Here is a 17,876-nt window from a genome sequence, read left to right as displayed (position 1 = left end):
AGAACTTAAGACCTCCTAGATCTCCTCCCGTTCCTGCTTGGGATCTCAACTATGTTTTGGAAAAACTAACCTTGCCTCCTTTTGAGCCTGCTGCCTCTTCTGACATCAAGTTTTTATCTTGGAAGACAGCTATCCTGTTAGCCTTAACCTCTGCCAGGAGAGTTTCAGAGTTACAAGCTCTTATAGCTGTGGAACCTTATATTATTTTTCATCAAGACAGGGTATCTTTGAGGACTAATCCTACCTTCATGCCTAAGGTGGTTTCCAAAGTGGCTTTAAATCAAACTATCCACTTGCCAACCTTTTTCCCCACTCCTCAAAATAAAGGGGAAAGGATCTTACATTCCTTGGATGTACACAGACAACTACGTTAGAACCAAGGACATCAGAAAATCAGAACAATTGTTTGTTTCTTATGCTTCAAGTTCCCAAGGTAAAGCCATTTCAAAACAGACCATTTCTAAATGGATTGCTCATGGAATCAGATTTTGTTAGTCTCACCATGGAAAGCAAATCCCAGGGAGTATATGGACTCATTCCACCAGAGCTGCTGCCACTTCTGCGGCCTTCCTCAGGGGAGTTCCTACCAAGGACATTTTGGAAGCTGCAACTTGGAGTTCAGTGCATACTTTTTCTAAGCACTACAATCTACCTCTCTACTCTAAGTCTAGGGCAGGCTTTGCCTCTGCAGTCTTGCAGGGCCTTTAGCCGCCTTCCTCTTTATGACCACCTCCCTTTCTTTCAGCTTTGGGATTCTACCCTACAGTCATGACTGCAACAGTGAAACACAATGAACATAGTACAGTTGTGTACACCTACCATAAATGTAGATGTTCGAGTGTCTTCACTGTTGCAGTCTGGGTTTCCCTCCCTCCTGTCCCCTCTTATTTTTATTTTTGTGTATTTCCTTTTTTCACCATTCTTCTGAGGTGTATTTGCAAAGGTTATGGGACCTTTTTCATTCTGGGACTCCTGACATCTGGGGCAAGAAAAACTGGAGAAGATGGCGTCGACTGTCAGCTTTGTACTCCTGGCACACTGACGTCGGGGAGCATGGATGAATAGCCGACGCCGGACCCAGACTTTGGGATTCTGGCCGACCGAGGGCTGCCTGCCGGCAGGGGAGAACCCTACAGTCATGACTGCAACAGTGAAGACACTCAAACATCTACATTTATGGTAGGTGTACACAACTGTACTATCTCCCAGGAGACAATCCACCCTTCCTTGAGGCTTTGTTCTAGAAGAATTTACCTTATTGCCCTTTGAACCGGCTTCTTCCACTGAAATAAAATTCTTGACATGGAAAACTGACATCTTACTGGCCATTTCGCTGAGTTGCAAGCACTCATGGTAGTGGAACCTTTTCTTATTTTCCACCCTGACAGAGTATCACTCAGAACTAACCTAACATTTGTGCCCAAGGTGGTAACAGACACTTCATGAACCAGGCCATACACTTGCCTACTTTATTCCCTAGGCTACAAAACCAGGGAGAAAGAATCCTTCATTCATTAGATGTACACTGACAACTTCCCTACTACCTTGACAGAACTAAAGCTGTCAGAAAAACAGAACAACTGTTTGTCTCCTTTGCCTTGGGATCTGAAGGCAAACCACTCCCCAAACAGGCTATCTCCAAGTAGCTCTTCTACTGCATTTCCTATTGTTACACCTACCATGGCAGGAAGCCTCCTGAATCACTGAGGGTGCACTCTACTAGGACCACTTCTACCTCCACAGCTTTCATAAAAGGAGTACCTGCCAAAGACATTTTGGAAGCAGCTACATGGTCATCTGTGCATACCTTTACCAAACACTACCACCTATCAGCCTTCTCCAGGTCCAGAGCAGGGTTTGCCACTGCCAGTTTGCAGGGCATCCTCTCCTCACCTTAATACTCCTTCCACCTTCTTCACAGCTTTGGGAATCATCTCATAAGTCCAGATTGCAACAGTAAAACACAAAGAACATCATACAGTTGTGTACACTTACTATAAATGTAGATGTTCGATTGTATTCACTGTTGCAGTCTCCTTTTCCTCCCTCCATCCCCCTTTTTCTCCTCACAGTAACAGCCTGTCCTCCATTGCCAGAGGGCCATATGCCGTGAGGCCGCTTCAGACACCATTTACTCTTATTTTATCCCACACGTAAGGGTTACCTATGGGGCTCCTACCTTCTGGGGACAAGAAAAACTAATGTCATGGCATTAGCTGGCTCCCTTTATACTCAAATTTACTTTTCACCCGTCTTAGGAGGAGGAAATTTTTTACTCTAGCAGTCGGGCCGATCAAGGCCTTCCGAAGCAAGAAATCCCATAAGTAAGGACTGCAAGAGTGAATACACTTGAACATCTACATTTGTGGTAAGTGTACACAACTTTCCTTTAGTAATGTTTTTTTTTCAGTATTCTAATGTGGCACACTGGAGATGCTAACATCTATCACAGAGTTGTACCACAGTCTCATTACATTTGATTTTTCTCTTGTCCTCAACAGGGAGAAGATCGACAGCACACACAAAGCACTGATATCTGAAGTTGTCAGGTACACACCATGTTAGTTTTTGACTGCATCATGCATTTTTCTTATTTCTTCATAACCAGTCACTCCTGGCTGATGTAATGTTAGCTCAATAAACTGACCTTGTAAAGCTATAACTGTTTTAAGGTAACATCTGTTTGGGATCTATCCTGCCAATGAAAAATGTCTGTCCAGCTCCCAAAGCTCTAGGTCACCTTCCACATGCCTATATGACTATTAGAGCTTGCAGGTGAGCTGATATATAAAAGTGAAAGTGCTGGTGCAAGAACTCAGAATTTTTTTGTTGTGAAGCAGCCTGTAAGTCTCTCTTACAGCTCTGACTTTATATGTTCATCTATTGTCTGAAACCTTTTTCAGATTGAAGTGGTCTTTGGTGATGGGCATTTGAACTTTTTTTTTTTTTTTTTTCCATTTTTTCATCTGTTTCAAGAGTTTACAGTCAGATATTATCGAGTTCAACTTTCTGGGGCAAAACTCATAACTTCTTCCTGCACATCATTGACATTTTAATGTGTGAACTGCTAGGTAATGTATTGTGTCCTACATATCTGGCAGTTTGTAACACACTACCTTTAATTTGAGCCTGCAATGCAACAAACCATGATGTTATAGATTCAATAGTTCCTCCACACCAGAGTGGGAGACTCCATTGAAAGTACATTCAGTGCAGTAATCGGTATCATTTCTTAGCTTACTAATGTAACTGGAAAGGCCTTGTGGTTATCTTTTAGAGCTAGTAATGACATTGAGTTTGTACCTGGACTTGCACTCCTTTATGGTACACTTGAATGTTTCACTTATTAATTTTAAGTGGAGAAACATGAGGGGACTCCAGTGGAATGTGGGGAACCTGTGGAGACTACATCTCCATTCATCATTCCTGCCATCTAGTGAGACTTTAGGTGGTGGGCAGCTCACACAGTCGCCATCACTGAAATACTGTATATACAGGGACCTAGACTCCGATATCAGACACCTCTAATGTCACCTGTTAAACACACACTTGAACCTTGAAGGTTTGGTGAGGGGGAACAACGAGGGAAAAGCCAAGAACATCCATCTGAAAGAGATGCTGTCTATCATTTATGTCCTGTAGATCTTCAAACTGGTCTTGAGATAAAAAGTCCTCAGGTTGCTTATGGACAACAGCACAATTAATTGCTGGTACATTAACAAGTAGAGGAGGCGTGTACCAGTATCCTTCTTGCATGCTGGCCATGATAGCATGGGACCTGACATTAAGGCAGGCATTTTAGGTCCAAGGCTATTGCATCACTTCAACAAAAAATACTCTTAACAAACCACCAGAGCAAAGCCACTACAAGTCTCCATGAATGAAAGTTGAACCAGTAAGTCTTTTGCAAGCCGTCCCAGCAGTGGGTTCCTACAAAGAAACCATGGGAATGAGTGCATTTTTCATTCCTTGCAATGCGTTCTTTTTTCATTATTACTTCTTCCCCCCCGATTCTCAGGGTACTCATTAAAACATGACTGAATGATACAAGGCAAATACTGGTGTCACTCCAACTTTGCATGACAACATTGGATGTTCATCATTAGATCACTGTATCAGTACCCTAAGCTATTTTGGATGTATCCTGACAATAACTGGATGTCCATCCAAATTCCATAGCTTTAGGACACCTTCCACATCCCTGTATGACCATTAGTACTCACGGATGAACTGGTATAAAACTGGAAATACAAATATGGGTTTCAGGACTGTGTTCCTGTTGAAGTAGCCTGTAAGCCTTGCTTACAGCTCTGACTTCATAGGTTCATTGGCCAGCTGCATATCACAAAGTGGGCAGATAAGTACCCCTTTTGGGATTACTTTCTATTTTTTGTGAAAAGAGAGTACTTTTTCTGTCAGAATTTATGCCTAGGAGAATGGGAAGTGTTCATGTGGGCATCAAATACAATGTGAAGATCACCGTACACATTGTCTGTTCTATCTTGGCGATGAATACAATACTCAAATTTCTCTAATTTATTCATCCTTTACCACAAAGACTCTAAGAAACAAGTAGAGTACTCTCTCACTTCATGTATAAAAACAAAAATTGAAAGCCCTTATTAGCATGGACCAGGGTTTGTGCTCCTCAGACCGTTTCCTCTCTGATCCTGAAAAAAAGTTTCCAGAGAGGCTTTGATTTCTTCTCCAGCTTTCTTCTTGCTTCAGCCTTTATCCAGCAATTCTGCTGTGGTCACTTCTGATCCGGTTCCCCTTGGTGCCTCTGGAGTTGCTCCTCACAAAATTACTAAGAGCCAAGATGGCAGCAGTTCCTCCAAGATCACTTGTACAGTTACTTCAGGCAGGGGAGAATCACTTCTGCTAGTATCAGAGGAGGAAACAGATTTTATTCCCTTTCAAGAAAGTAATGAGGAATCAGATTCCCAGGGGGGACTGGACATTTAAGCACTCCTTTTCTGTAGACATTCCCAGGAAAAGGAAGCACACATTAAAACTTGCTTCCACCGAAGTGTTCCTTTCAGTCAAGTGGTCTAGAGTTAATTTACTAGTATTTGCTAAGGGCTTGTTCAAAATCTTTCAGTCATTGCAATGTGGGACTTCTGAAAGAAAATGGTCTCCTTCTCCGTTTGATACTGAATCTGAATCTGATGTACAAAAAATAATTGTACTATGCCTGTCAGATTTCTGCTCCAGAGAACTGGTAATATGAATTGGAGGAAAATATGTTTTTCAGACTCGCCTGATAATGAGCTGTTGTTCTCTGAAACTATTAGCAGGGTGAAGGACTTCTTTAGTTGAGACAGAAATATTACAACCCAAAGACATTGCAGGTGGAGATCCCTGAACCTGTGGCTATCCCACCTGTTTTACCAGCTTCAAAAGGTGCCTTCCTTACAGCCAGTAGTTTATCTGATAGCCAGCCACCATCTTCTATAAAATCAGAGAAATTATAGAGTTTCTCAAATTTACAAATTATTTTTAGGAACCCCAGAGCAGACGCTGCAGTGTTTTATTTGTCATAACTTTCTTCTTCCAGACACCTTATAGCATCTAATCCTATTCCATCTGGTAAAGATGGCAGAGCTTGTGATAGGTTTGTGAAGAAGATATATACCCCTTCCACCCTAGCACTTGGAACAGTGAACTGTCAAGCTCATATGTCTAAGTATTTGTACATTTCTTTTGTTAAAAAAAAAGAGAGAGAGAGAGAGAGAGAAACTTAATAGCTGACCTCCCCCAGTCTGATTTTGTCATCTCGTTTGACCAAACATTCACTTAAATGTTATAACACAGCTGTGTCCAAGATGGCAACCACTGGTCAGTAATGAGAGTATTGCTTGGCTGCACTTTCGGCATCATCCAGAAGATATGAAGGCTGAATTGCTGAATTCTCCTGTGGATAAGGTGGTACTGTTTGCGTCTTTCTCTGTTGAAGTACAAAAACTTTTGATGAGAAGAGGAAAGTTTGTTCAGAGAGTATCTCAAATATTTCAGTCCTCCATTTCTAAATATTCCTGAACTCCTAGGTCTTGTCTTTGAGCTAGCTCGCAATCCAGTGAGTTATGTAAGGGTTTATGTCCAGTTTCATGAGTTTGTCAACTATACCCAAGTAGGGTATTGTATCAAACGAATTAGCCAGGTCCAGGTAGGCGGTATCCACCATTTTTTCCCATACTTTGCCTTGGTGACCTTCTCAAAGAAGTCCAACAGGTTTGGTAGACATGACCTTCCTTTGACAAAGCCTATCTAGGTTAGGTCCAATGTCTGAAGGTCACCTATGTCTTTGTTGGTCATTTTCATGATAATTCTTTCCATGACTGTGCATATTAGACTAGTCAGACTAATAGGTCTGTAGTTTCTGGGGTCAGCTGATGGTCCACCCTTGTGAAGTGACATAACCATTTCAGCCCTCCATTCTCCTGCTACAGAGCCTATTTGAGGCTGTAGGTGAAAAGTGACTCAAGTGGTCCTGATAGGTCATGTTTTAAGTTATTTGGGTGGCATTCTGGGGTACTGTTGTGGTCCGTTGAGGCTGTTTTTTTGGCCTTAGCAAGAGCCAGCCAGAACTGCTATCTGTTAATAGTTGTATGTGTGTGTGTGTGTGTGTGTGGGGGGGGGGGGGGGTTGTGTTGGTAGGTATTTTGTTGCCGGGTAGGCGGGTTGAGCTGAATTTGTCAGCCAGTAAATTAATTATGTCTCTGTGCACAGTGAACTTGTTACCATTGGCCACCAGTTCAGCACACTGATGTGTGCTACCTTTGAGGTTTCCAACATAGCTGTAGAAGGCTATGTGATTGTCTTCAGCCTGTGAAGCTATCTTCTGCTAGTAATTGGCTTTGTTGGACTTAATTAGTCCTCTTAGTTTCCTGTTTAGTTTAATTAGAGAGCAGATGTCATTATGGGTGTTTCTCTTCCTGTTTTTAGCCATGACTTTTTTCCTTTTGTTATATACTCTATTAAGGTTAGCATTCCAACAACATGGTTTGTTTTTAGTTTGTTTTGAGCTTACTTCTAGTAGGTACAATAACCTCTGCACTGCCCTTTAGATGGTTGTACAGGGTCTCTGTGAACAATTCTGCATAGGCTGCAAACTATTGCTTATTAGGATGTAGTTTGCTTTGGATTAGTTCCTAACTGTTAAAGCATATGCTGGGGTTACTGAGTTGACTTTTATTTCAAAGGGGACAGCTTTGTGGTCCAAACTTACTAGTGAAGACGTGAGACTTGGGGGGAGGTGCAACACTGTCCCATATTGGTGAGTACCAGGTCCGGTATGTTTGAACCTGTGGTGGGTATTTGCAGTATCTGGTCAAGGGTATTTGTGTTAATAAAGTCCTAGAATTGTGCCTTCAAGTATTAGGCAGTGAATGTATGCCAGTCTGTAGAGGAGTAGTTAAAGTCTTCCATGAATAGAACATTTGATTTAATGTTGAGTGGCTCCAGTAGATATAGGTATGAGCTATGGGATTCTAAGAATACAGAAGGTGACTTATAGCTTGCTAAGGTATGGTATGGGACTTTGTTTATGGTGATTTGTCCATGGATAAATTCCAGGGCATCATCCTGTTTAGCCAATTTAGAATTATACTTTTTGCTACTATAGATTGCGGCTAAGACCGATTGAAACCCCTCCACCTTTTGTTTCTGCCTGTGCAACTGATGATTTAAATGTGTGGAAGGCACTGAAACCTTAAACCTTGCATTGCAAGAGTACTTTCTTTGGTTCTAAACCAGGTCTCTGTAATGGCACAGATTCCAATATTCCACAGAATGAAGAGAGCTTGTAGGGTGTGGAGTTTCTTGTTTAGGCTCCTAACATTAAGCAGTAACACTTTTAAGATTCTTTGGGGTTTATTTACTATGTTGCTAAGTTTGTCAATTTGGCATTTTCTGAAAAAGGTTGTAAGGGGGTGGATAAAGGTTCAGTTAATACTTGGAAGCCTAGAGGAGACAGGTGAAGACCATCCTTTGCAAAGCGATGTGGTTTGTTAACCATGTATTGTCATGCTGACAAATATTGAATCTGGCTGACACCCAAAACTAAGCCAGTTATTGAAGTAAGTCATCTTTTGTTCATACTGTGGCATCATCCTTGGTGAAGGTAGAATGCTGCTAAATGCAAGGCATATACCTGCTTAAAACACATACCTATTTGAGATGCATATTTAGAGAGATTAACAATGTTTGTCTTTGTATAGTCCTGGGAACTTTGTCTTAGGACAGTAATGCCCACATGGACTATGATAGAATCCTACTGGTACCTGTGCTGAAGTGACTTGACTACGTGCATAACTTGGTGAATTCTGGGCCAGATAATCAACTCGCCATTTTCTTCTCCTTTTCAACCTGATGAGTGGGACATCTGTGTGTCATACAATGAAATCCCCAATGGCAAGAGTCCTGGGTAACATCATTTATAGGCTTAGAAGGTCTTTGAGGTTTGGGAAGATTGCTTTTTAGTGCCTCAGTACAAGTTGGTCTGTGAGTGTGTGGTGGACACTTTGTGTGTTGGATTTAACGTGTGTGTGTGTTTTTTTTTTTTTTTTTTATTTGGTTCACATTTTCAATTTTTTGTTTTACCGTTTTTGGTTACTACAGCTCCAAGAGTGTTCACAGAATGTTTAGCTTTTGTAGTAGCTTATTGTAAATTGCAAAGAATTCATAATTGTCCTTATTTAGATGACTGCTTATTTACAGACTTTTTCAGGCTGTCAAGAATCACATTTTTTTATTAAAAAAAAAAATTGTCCAACTAAGTTTCAGGTGAACCTAGAAAAATCTTCACTTATTCCATCAAAAATGTAGTGTTTCTCAGATGCCTCTTCAGCACATCAGTAATGATGGCATTTCTTCCCCAAGAAAAAAATGAAGTTTTACAAGGAACAGTTCTTGACATACAGTCTGTTTCAGCAGTCTGGGACTATCTCAAGATTGTAGGTTTCATGGCTTCTGCTATTCTCCTGGTTCCTGTAGCCAGAGTACACTCAAGGAACATTCAGTGGTTTCTCAAATCCATGTGGAATCAGCACCAGCACCCCCTATCCTTTCACATTCCACTCCTAGGTTTTGTCAAGAGAGAGACATCGACTGGTGGATGAATCAGTTGTCCCTGACCATCTTCCACTCAGTCCATAACCACAGATACATCAAACTTTGCATGCAGGGCTAGCTTTATTGGGATAAAGGTCCAAGGTCTGTAGAACCAGCAAGATAATATGAGGGACTTAAATATCAAAGAAATAATGGTATTGATATAAGCACTCAACTCCTTAAATGATCCATGGAACCCTGTTTTTCTGTTCGTAATCACAGATAATACCACAGTGATGTAGTATGTAAACAAGGAAAGGGGAACAAGGTCCAGTCCCCTGTGCTGATTGGCATTGACAACTTGGGAACTACCATCTCAGCTGAAGTTATCCCCATAGGCTACCTAGATTTGTATAGGAGACAGGTTGAGCAGGACAAGGATAGACCTCATGAATGGAAGTTACATTATGGGGTTTTCCAAGAATTGATCCAGCTGTGGGGAGCACCACAAGCAGATAGGTTTGCCTCCATGCACAACTGACAGATAAGGGATTTCTACTGTAGAACGTCTTGCACAAAGGCCTGAAGAACAAATGCTTTTTCATTCCTTTGGAGAGAAATGCTCTTGTATGCCTTTCCACTCAATCCTCTGATAACCAGAGTCTCTCCAAAGATCCAGAAAGACTTTACAAAGAAGATTCTAGTAGCTCCCCTTTGGCCCAAGCAGTAGTGGTTCTTCCTACTTTTGAAAATGGCCAATGGCAGTTAGAGCAAACTTCCTCATAGGATGTGGGTGCCCTTGATCCATCCCAACCTTCACCTTCCTCACCTCATTGCCTGGTTGATAGAAATTAATACCTCTTAGGCACCTTTATGCTGAGGTTTTGCAGCAGGTATTACAGGAGGCTGAAATACTTGCTACTAAAAGTCACTTATGACTATGTGGAAAGGGTTTTTTTAGTTATTAATGATGGATTAAAAAACTTGACAAAAGAATTGTCAGCAATCCTACAGGGATTTTTTTTTGCAGGGGGCAAGTTTCCCTTACCTCTGTTTTGGGGAAGGGCACCCTCAAAACATATATTCCTACTCTGAGGTCACACAACAGTAGAATAACAAGCAATCTATATTACCAGTGAAAGCTTTTTCAGTACTTTAACCTCCATCTACTTGCATTTGGTAGATAAACTGGCAGGCTCCTGATCTTTCACAGCTCCAACTCCCTTGATTCTACAATATTTGTGTGCGTTATTATCCTCCTGACTTTCTTATTTTTGTATTACAATATATCTTTCAGTCCTGAAAGGTGTTAGTGCACATCTGTCCAATAAGAAAATACTTGGCTGCAGCATGGAATATTTTTGTTCTGGAGGAACTTACATTGTTTCCATTTGAACCTTTGTATGAAGGAGATTTAAAATGCAGAACATTGAAAACCATGTTATTCATTGCTTTGACTTCAGAGAGTATCCGAATTACAGGATCATATGGTGTCTCAACCCTATTTTATCTTTCATAAGGACAGGGTTACCTTGAGAACTAATTCCTCATTTATACCTAAAGAGGTTTCAGAGTTTACATTGAGCCAAGCCATCCATTTCCCTGTCTTCTTTCCAGATCCAGAAAGTAAGAGAAAGAGGATTTTACATACTTTGAATGCCGACAGACAACTCAGATATTCTAGTGACAAAAATAAAAGCTTCAGGAATTCTAACCAATTGTTTATCTCTTTTGAAGGCAAGAGGGAATGATGTATATCTAAACAGACAGTTTCCAAATGGTCACTTCCAGTCAAGGTCAGAACCCATTCTGCCAGGTTTATGGCTACTACAACAGCTTTTTGGAAGGGGATGGGCACTATAAATATTCTTTAGGCAGACACCTGGTCGTCTCTACACACACTCTTTCAAAACATTATGAAATTCACTCCTTTTCTAGGGCCAGAACAGTGTTTACTAGAAACAGTCTCAAAGTACTTGTAGATTCTGATCCATCTTCCTCTCCTTCTTTCTGCACTTTGGTTTTCTTCCTTTATAGCTTAGGCTACTGCAGTAGGGATCTAATGGTGAACATAGTACAGTTGTGTAAGCAAACTTACCTTAACAGTAGATGTTCAAAATAAATCACTGTTGCAATACAAACACCCTCCCTCCTTCCCCTTTGTGATTCTTTGTTCTTATTATGCCAAGGCGGGATTCCCTGTTTCTTCTTCTCCTAGAATTATTATTTTTATCAGGGCTGTAGCTTCCATTTTCCGGAGACAAGAAGGCTGTAAGTTATCAGCGTGCCCATGAGCTCTAACTGTTGGACAGGTATGTGGAAGTTGTCCTAGAGCCTTGGAAGCTGGCTGAATATCTGATCTTTGGCAGAATACATCTCATATAGCTTAGGCTATTGCTACAGTGATCTGTTTGAACATCTACTGTTTTGGTAGGTTTATTTACACAATTGTTTTTTCTCTCAGCTGAAAAAGAAGCTCAGGAAAGGAATTCTTCTTTCCTCTCTGTCATAGTCTCCTAAATCAGAGGAGGTTACTAAGCTATTGGCCCTGAGGCCATTATAAGCCTAGCCAAGAGTTTAGCCCATGTTTAGACAAGTCAGCACCCAATGCCCCTGTCCAGCAGGGAGACTGATGGAATCCCAAGGGGTGTATTTTCTGTCTCCCATCCAGTTTGCGCTTAAAGGTTAGAGGTGCTCTGCTTGACGTGGAGAGGGAGTCTATTCCACAGTTGGGGGAATCTCTAGTACACAAATCTGTCCTACCAATAAGTCCTGTTGATGTCACAGACCAGGTTGAGGCTGTGCATGCAGATTACTCGAGTGGAGCTTGACTTGTGGATATGCAACAGTCCCATCAAGGAGGGGTCAGTGATCGCCTTATATGCCACACAGAGGTCACCTCTGAGGAGTCTATATGAAATTGAGTAGAGGGATAGGGCTTTTACCCTATCTGTGTATGGTAGATGTTTGAAGCCCTGCATTCTCCTGGTGAGGCACCACTGTGGTCTCTCCATCTGCTGCATGTGCTTTCCGAGGTACATGCTAAAAGTGGTATTGTACTCAATAATCAGCCTTATAAGGGAAGAATACAGGGATGTTATGACCTCCTTGTCTGTGAATGAGATACCGTTACTTATGAGGTGGGCCATGTAGAAGGCTTTCCATTCAACGGAAGCAACATGGTGATCAAAAGTCAGGTTGCTATCAACCTGGGTGCCCAAATCCCTCACGACTGATTGCTTGCTTAGGACATTGTTATTAATGTGATAATGTGTGGGGACATCACTCTCCCCAAAGGGGATGATGATGCATAGTTTGGTATTCCGCGTGAGGCCATGATTGTTCCCATAGCTGAAAAACCTAAGGCTGTCGGCCAAGAATTTGAAATCCCTATTTTTTCCAGGGCATCCTTTGCTCAAGGGGTACTGTGTATTATTAAAGGGGCTAGTAAAGCAGTTACCATGGAAATCTTAGATGGACAGGTGGTCCAGTTTTTATTTTGCTGCAGGGAATGTGTTGTATGGCCTAAGGCAATGTTTATTCAACAAGTCCTATATGTATAACAAGCCTGTGTGGTAAGGACTTTGTTATGCATCATTTAAAGGGCACCTTTCTACTATATTGGTTTGCTTGCTCTGGGAAATCGCAATGGCCTCTTTCCCCATACTCAGGCAATATTTTAGGATTTTGCATCTGAGGTTCCCCAGGAAAACCAGATGTTCTTCGTGTTTCACTGTTGCAGTCATTACATTTGGGGGTATCTGCTGGCAGGTTGTCCTCAGTCAACCTGATTAACAAAGTCTTGGCTCCTGCGTCGGTTGCTGTCTCTTCTTCCATGACGTCGGGTATAAAACATGCAGCCGACGCCATTACATCTGTCTTTCTTGCCGTGCGGTGTCCGAAGCAAAAGCAGTTTCCAAGTGCTGGGTCGGCTGACTCCTGAAATTTTCGAATTCGAGTTTCAGAACCGAAGTCTTCAATTAAAGCTAAGTATCTCGTTGGGGAAACTTTTTCTTGCTCCATACCGATGTCAGTAAAAGTTAATAATTGCATTACTTGTGGGAAGCAAATACCTCATAAGGATTTTCATTTGTACTGTATTCCTTGCCTAGGCCCAGATCGTGCCTTGCTGTCGGTTTTTTGCTAGATTTAACCAATGCACTATTAAGCGTCGGTACATCTTTGCTTCAAAATATTTTGGAAACAGATTTAACTACCCTGAAATGTCATCGGATAGCAATCTGACTACTGGAGTTCACAAAAAACACAAAGAAAAGGACAGAGACAGACCGTTGAGGTCCAAAACTGACTAAGCTTCTCCTAAGCCAGCCGCCGGTTCGCTGGTACTCAGTGAGGCGCTTTCACAGCCCCTGATACCCACTACTTTAGCGTCACAGGCCTCTACCGAGACCCATGTGGAGTCCGGCACGCCACGAGATTCTCAAAGTATTGTACCTGCGGATGTCTCTCCCTCGGATGGGTCCAGAGCTGCTGAGCAGGCGCCAGCTTCTGAGGGTGTCTTCAGGCCTCAGCATTTCTATATAAAACCGATGCCAGCTTCAAAAACTAAGACAAAGGCAACTTCTAAGGCTAAAGCCACGTGCTCAGGCCTCTATGCCCAAAAAGCAGATGATCAAAATGGCTGAAGACCTAATTACTTTGATCAGGGGTTCCCAGCCCCCCCGAAAAGAGGCCTAGGCAAGACACTGATTATGAATCTTCAGATTAGGTTTCTATTTCTTCTGATCAGGAATTTTCTATACCACCCTATGAGGATTCAGATGCAGAGGAATCCATCCCTTCTGCATCCCCTCTTGAAGATTATTCCTTTGGAGAAACCTTGCATACTTTGAGGGAACATTTTCATTGGGAGAGTCAAGATTTCTCAGAATCAAAAAAGAGGCTTAGGGATTTCCTCCTCCTCCCTCAGCATAGGCCTTTAGCCATACCTCTTGTATTAGACATTGGTGATGATGTGTTTTTGGAATCAAGCATGACTCTAGATTCCTTGCCTCCGGCTCCTAGCAAGCCAGACAGATATTTCAGGGTTTCTGACTCTCACAAATATTTATTCAAAAACCCTGCTGCTTACCCTGAAACTATTTCACAGGGTCCCAAAGGTGTAAAGGCTTCAACAGCTAAGAATCCTACCCCCTCTGATAGAGATTACAGGGCGCTGGATAGATGGGGAAAGAAGGTTTATATGTCTGCAACCTTGGCAATTAGGGCCTTAAACTGCCAGTTTCATATGCGTAAATATCAACAGCATGTTATGGGATTACTGAAACAGAAAATTATGTTGATTTCTGAATGTGTGGATAGTAAAGAATTACAGGAATTATTGCATGCAGCAGAACAAGTTGGAAAGCATAATTTGCAATGTGGTTTTGATTCCTTGGAGGCCTCCTGCAGGGCCACAGTTACTGGATCTGTGATTAGAAGGCATGCCTGGCTAAAGGAGCAAAATTTGCCTTATGTTAAAGCTAAATTGTTGTTGGATGCACCTTTACAGCATGGTACTCTGCTTGGTATTAAGGCAGAAGAGGTTTTAAAGAAAATGGAAGACAAAGCTAAGTCTATGCAAACTGTAAAATACTTCTTACAAGTGCAGCCACCAAGATTCAGTAGACACTGACCTACAAAAAATTGGTCCTTTCCTTTGTCTAACAGAGCTTCACGGGGCAAATCCAGGCGCTCAAAGGGCTCTAGATAACCAATCACAGGATTCTTACAGGTCAAAGCAATGGGGTGCATCTACCTCCAAATCTGGAGGAAATAAAGCACAACCCTACAGTAAACAATGTCTCAGTGACTTCCCTCTGCCATCACCAAGCACTTATCTTTTGGCAGCCCCCTTAGGGGGAAAACTAGCACTTCATGCTCAAAATTGGCAGTTAATAACCCAGGACAAGTGGGTATTAAACATAGTATCCCAGGGATACAGATTTCATTTCCATACTCTGCCAATTCCAAACAGTTGGCCCGATCTACCACGAAATCAATGTGCAGAGGCACAGAAACAAGTTACGTTCCTCATGGATATGGGGGCTATTCAGCCAGTGCCAGAACAGGAAAAAGGACAAGGGTTTTACTCAAGACTCTTCTTGGTACCCAAGAAAGACAAGGCCCGGTGCCCAATACTGGATTTAGCAATTTTGAACACATTCTTGGACATATCAAAATTCAAAATGCTAACTTTGCAGCAGCTTCTGCCCATGCTGGGCAAGAATGCTTGGCTAGTGACTCTAGACTTAAGAGGCATACCTGCATATCCCAATAAGGGAATTGTGCAGAAGATACCTCCGCTTCAAGGCTGGCTTTATGCATTACCAATTCTCTGCACTGCCCTTTGGCTTATCTATTATGCCCAGGGTCTTTACAAAGTGCCTGGCACCAGTAATTGCCTTTTGCAGACAAAGAAGTATACAAATCTGTCCTTACTTGGACGACTGTCTCATTCAAGCAGAAAACAAGGACATTCTTCTTCAACATCTGGCATTTGTGAAAAGGCTTCTGACATGCCTAGGGTACACAATAAACAAAAAAAAAAATCACAACTTGTACCCTCTCAAAAGATAACATTCCTTGGTGCAAGCTTGAATACAACTGCCCAGATGGTTTACCTTACGCCAGAAAAATAAAGGCAACTGACTATTTACTTCAAACAGATGGCAACAAAAACCCAGTTATCTGCAAGACATATTCTGCAGGCTTTGGGTTCATGGCATCCTGCATGCTACTGATTCCATATGCAAGACTACATATGAGGAAACTACAGTGGTACCTAAAAAGTTTATGGAGTCAACACTGTCACAGCCTGGAAACAATGATTCCTCTCATTCCCTGCCTACAACAGGAGTTTATTTGGTGGGCAGAGACATGTCACCAGATCATGGGACGGTCTTTCACTCTACCCCCTGCCAACCAAACTCTAACTACAGACGCATCAGACTATGCTTGGGGGGCCCACCTGGTGAGGAGATGCATTCTGGGCATATGGAGCCCAAAACAAATGCATCTGCATGTCAACCAGAAAGAGATGTTAGCTGTTCAGAATGCCCTGACAGCCTTCAAGAACTTATTTCATCCAGGACAACTACTGATAAAGACGAACACCACAGTTATGTGGTACATAAACAAGCAGGGGGGCACGCACTCCTACCCCCTTTGCAGACTAGCCATGGCATTGTGGGACACGGCCTTGACTTACCAAGTACATCTTCAAGCTCAATTCCTGCCAGGAAAACAAAACAATCTGGCAGACAACTTAAGCAGAAACCTGATGGACCCTCACAGGTGGAAACTGGATCCACAAATCTTCAGCATGATAACAAAGAAATGGGGGAGCCCTGACATAGATCTATTTGCCTCTCCCCAGAATTATCAATTGGACAAATTCTACACCAGGAATTATCACAGACAAGCATGGAAAGTGGATGCCCTATCCTTCAGTTGGAAAAACCTATCAGTCTACGCCTTTCCTCCTCTGCCTCTTCTTCCCAAAGTCCTACTTAAGGTCAGACAAGAAAAATCAAAAATTATTCTAATTGCCCTGGACTGGCCTCGCCAACACTGGTACCCAATCCTAAGGAATGTGTCTCAACTTCCTCCTTGGTATTGGCCTCAAATACCTCTTTTACTGTCTCAGCAAAACAATCAAATCCTGCACAATCCGCTCCAAACTCCGAACCTGGCAGCATGGCTGATCATGTAGTTATTCAAACAACACCTCTCAGTAAATCTGTGATGGATGTCATTTTGGAAGCTAGAAGGCCTAGTACTAGAAAATCTTATGCTTTTAAATGGAAGCGATTCTGTGCTTGGAACCAAGCACAAGGAACTGACACAGCAAAGCCAAATATTCCTTAGATCTTGCAATACTTGACTGAGATGCTTGACGAGGGCCTATCTTTTTCATCAATAAAAATTCATGCCTCTGCCATCTTGGCTCATTACAACACAGAGCCACCGATTTTTTTCTCATCCTCTGCTAAAACAGTATCTTAGAGGGGCCAAAAAATTAAGGCCTCCCAGAAGATCACCAATTCTTGCATGGGACCTCAATTTTGTGTTGGAAAAACTCACCCTGCCTCCATTTGAACCAGCTGCTGCTGCAGATATAAAGTTTTTGTCCTGAAAAACAGCTTTACTTCTGGCAATTACTGCAGCAAGAAGGGTTTCAGAGCTGCAGGCCCTCATGGCTTTGTTGCCTTTTATTATATTTTACCCGGACAGGGTGTCCCTTAGGACCAATCTTTCCTTTATGCCTAAGATGGTATCCAGTGTGGCTCTTAACCAAACTATTCACCTGCCAACCTTTTACCCAAATCCGCAGAACAAGGGGGAGCAGATTCTGCATTCCTTGGATGTGCACAGACAACTAAGATTCTACTTAAACAGGACCAAATCACTAAGAAAAACTGAGCAGCTACTGGTGGCATTTGCTGTAGGATCAGAGGGGCAGGCTATTTCAAAGCAGACTATTTGAAAGTGGATAAGACACTGCATTCGTTTCTGCTACTTGCATCATGGTAAACCGGTGCCCAAGGGCATTAGGTCACATTCCACCAAGACTGCATCTACATCAGCAGCCTTTCTCAGAGGGGTACCAACCAAAGACATTCTAGAGACTGCTACTTGGAGTTCTGTGCATACTTTTACAAAGCATTATTATTTGCCTCTCTTTTCTAAGTCCAGGGCAGGCCTTGCCACTGCAGTTCTGCAGGGCCTTATAGCCACCCCTAATGCTATTTAGTTCCATCCTCCAATCCATAGCTTTGGGATTCTACCCAAATGGTAATGGCTGCAACAGTGAAACACGAAGA

General features: G+C 42.2%; 1 protein-coding gene across 1 annotated transcript in view; it reads left to right on the top strand.

The window, feature by feature from the left end:
* The window catches only part of PIH1D1 (PIH1 domain containing 1), a 414,679-nt gene that overhangs the window by 132,510 nt on the left and 264,293 nt on the right, over positions 1 to 17,876 (top strand). The window contains exon 6 of the mRNA XM_044059683.1: positions 2,502 to 2,549. Coding sequence (XP_043915618.1) covers positions 2,502 to 2,549 — 48 coding nt within the window. The remainder of the gene's footprint in view (positions 1 to 2,501; positions 2,550 to 17,876) is intronic.

The sequence above is a fragment of the Protopterus annectens genome, chromosome 17.part0 (assembly GCF_019279795.1).
Source record: "Protopterus annectens isolate FY-2018-M chromosome 17.part0, PAN1.0, whole genome shotgun sequence".
Taxonomy (NCBI): Eukaryota; Metazoa; Chordata; order Ceratodontiformes; family Protopteridae; genus Protopterus; species Protopterus annectens.
The sequence above is the reverse complement of the archived record's forward strand: the minus strand, read 5'-3'. Positions and strand labels throughout refer to the sequence as shown.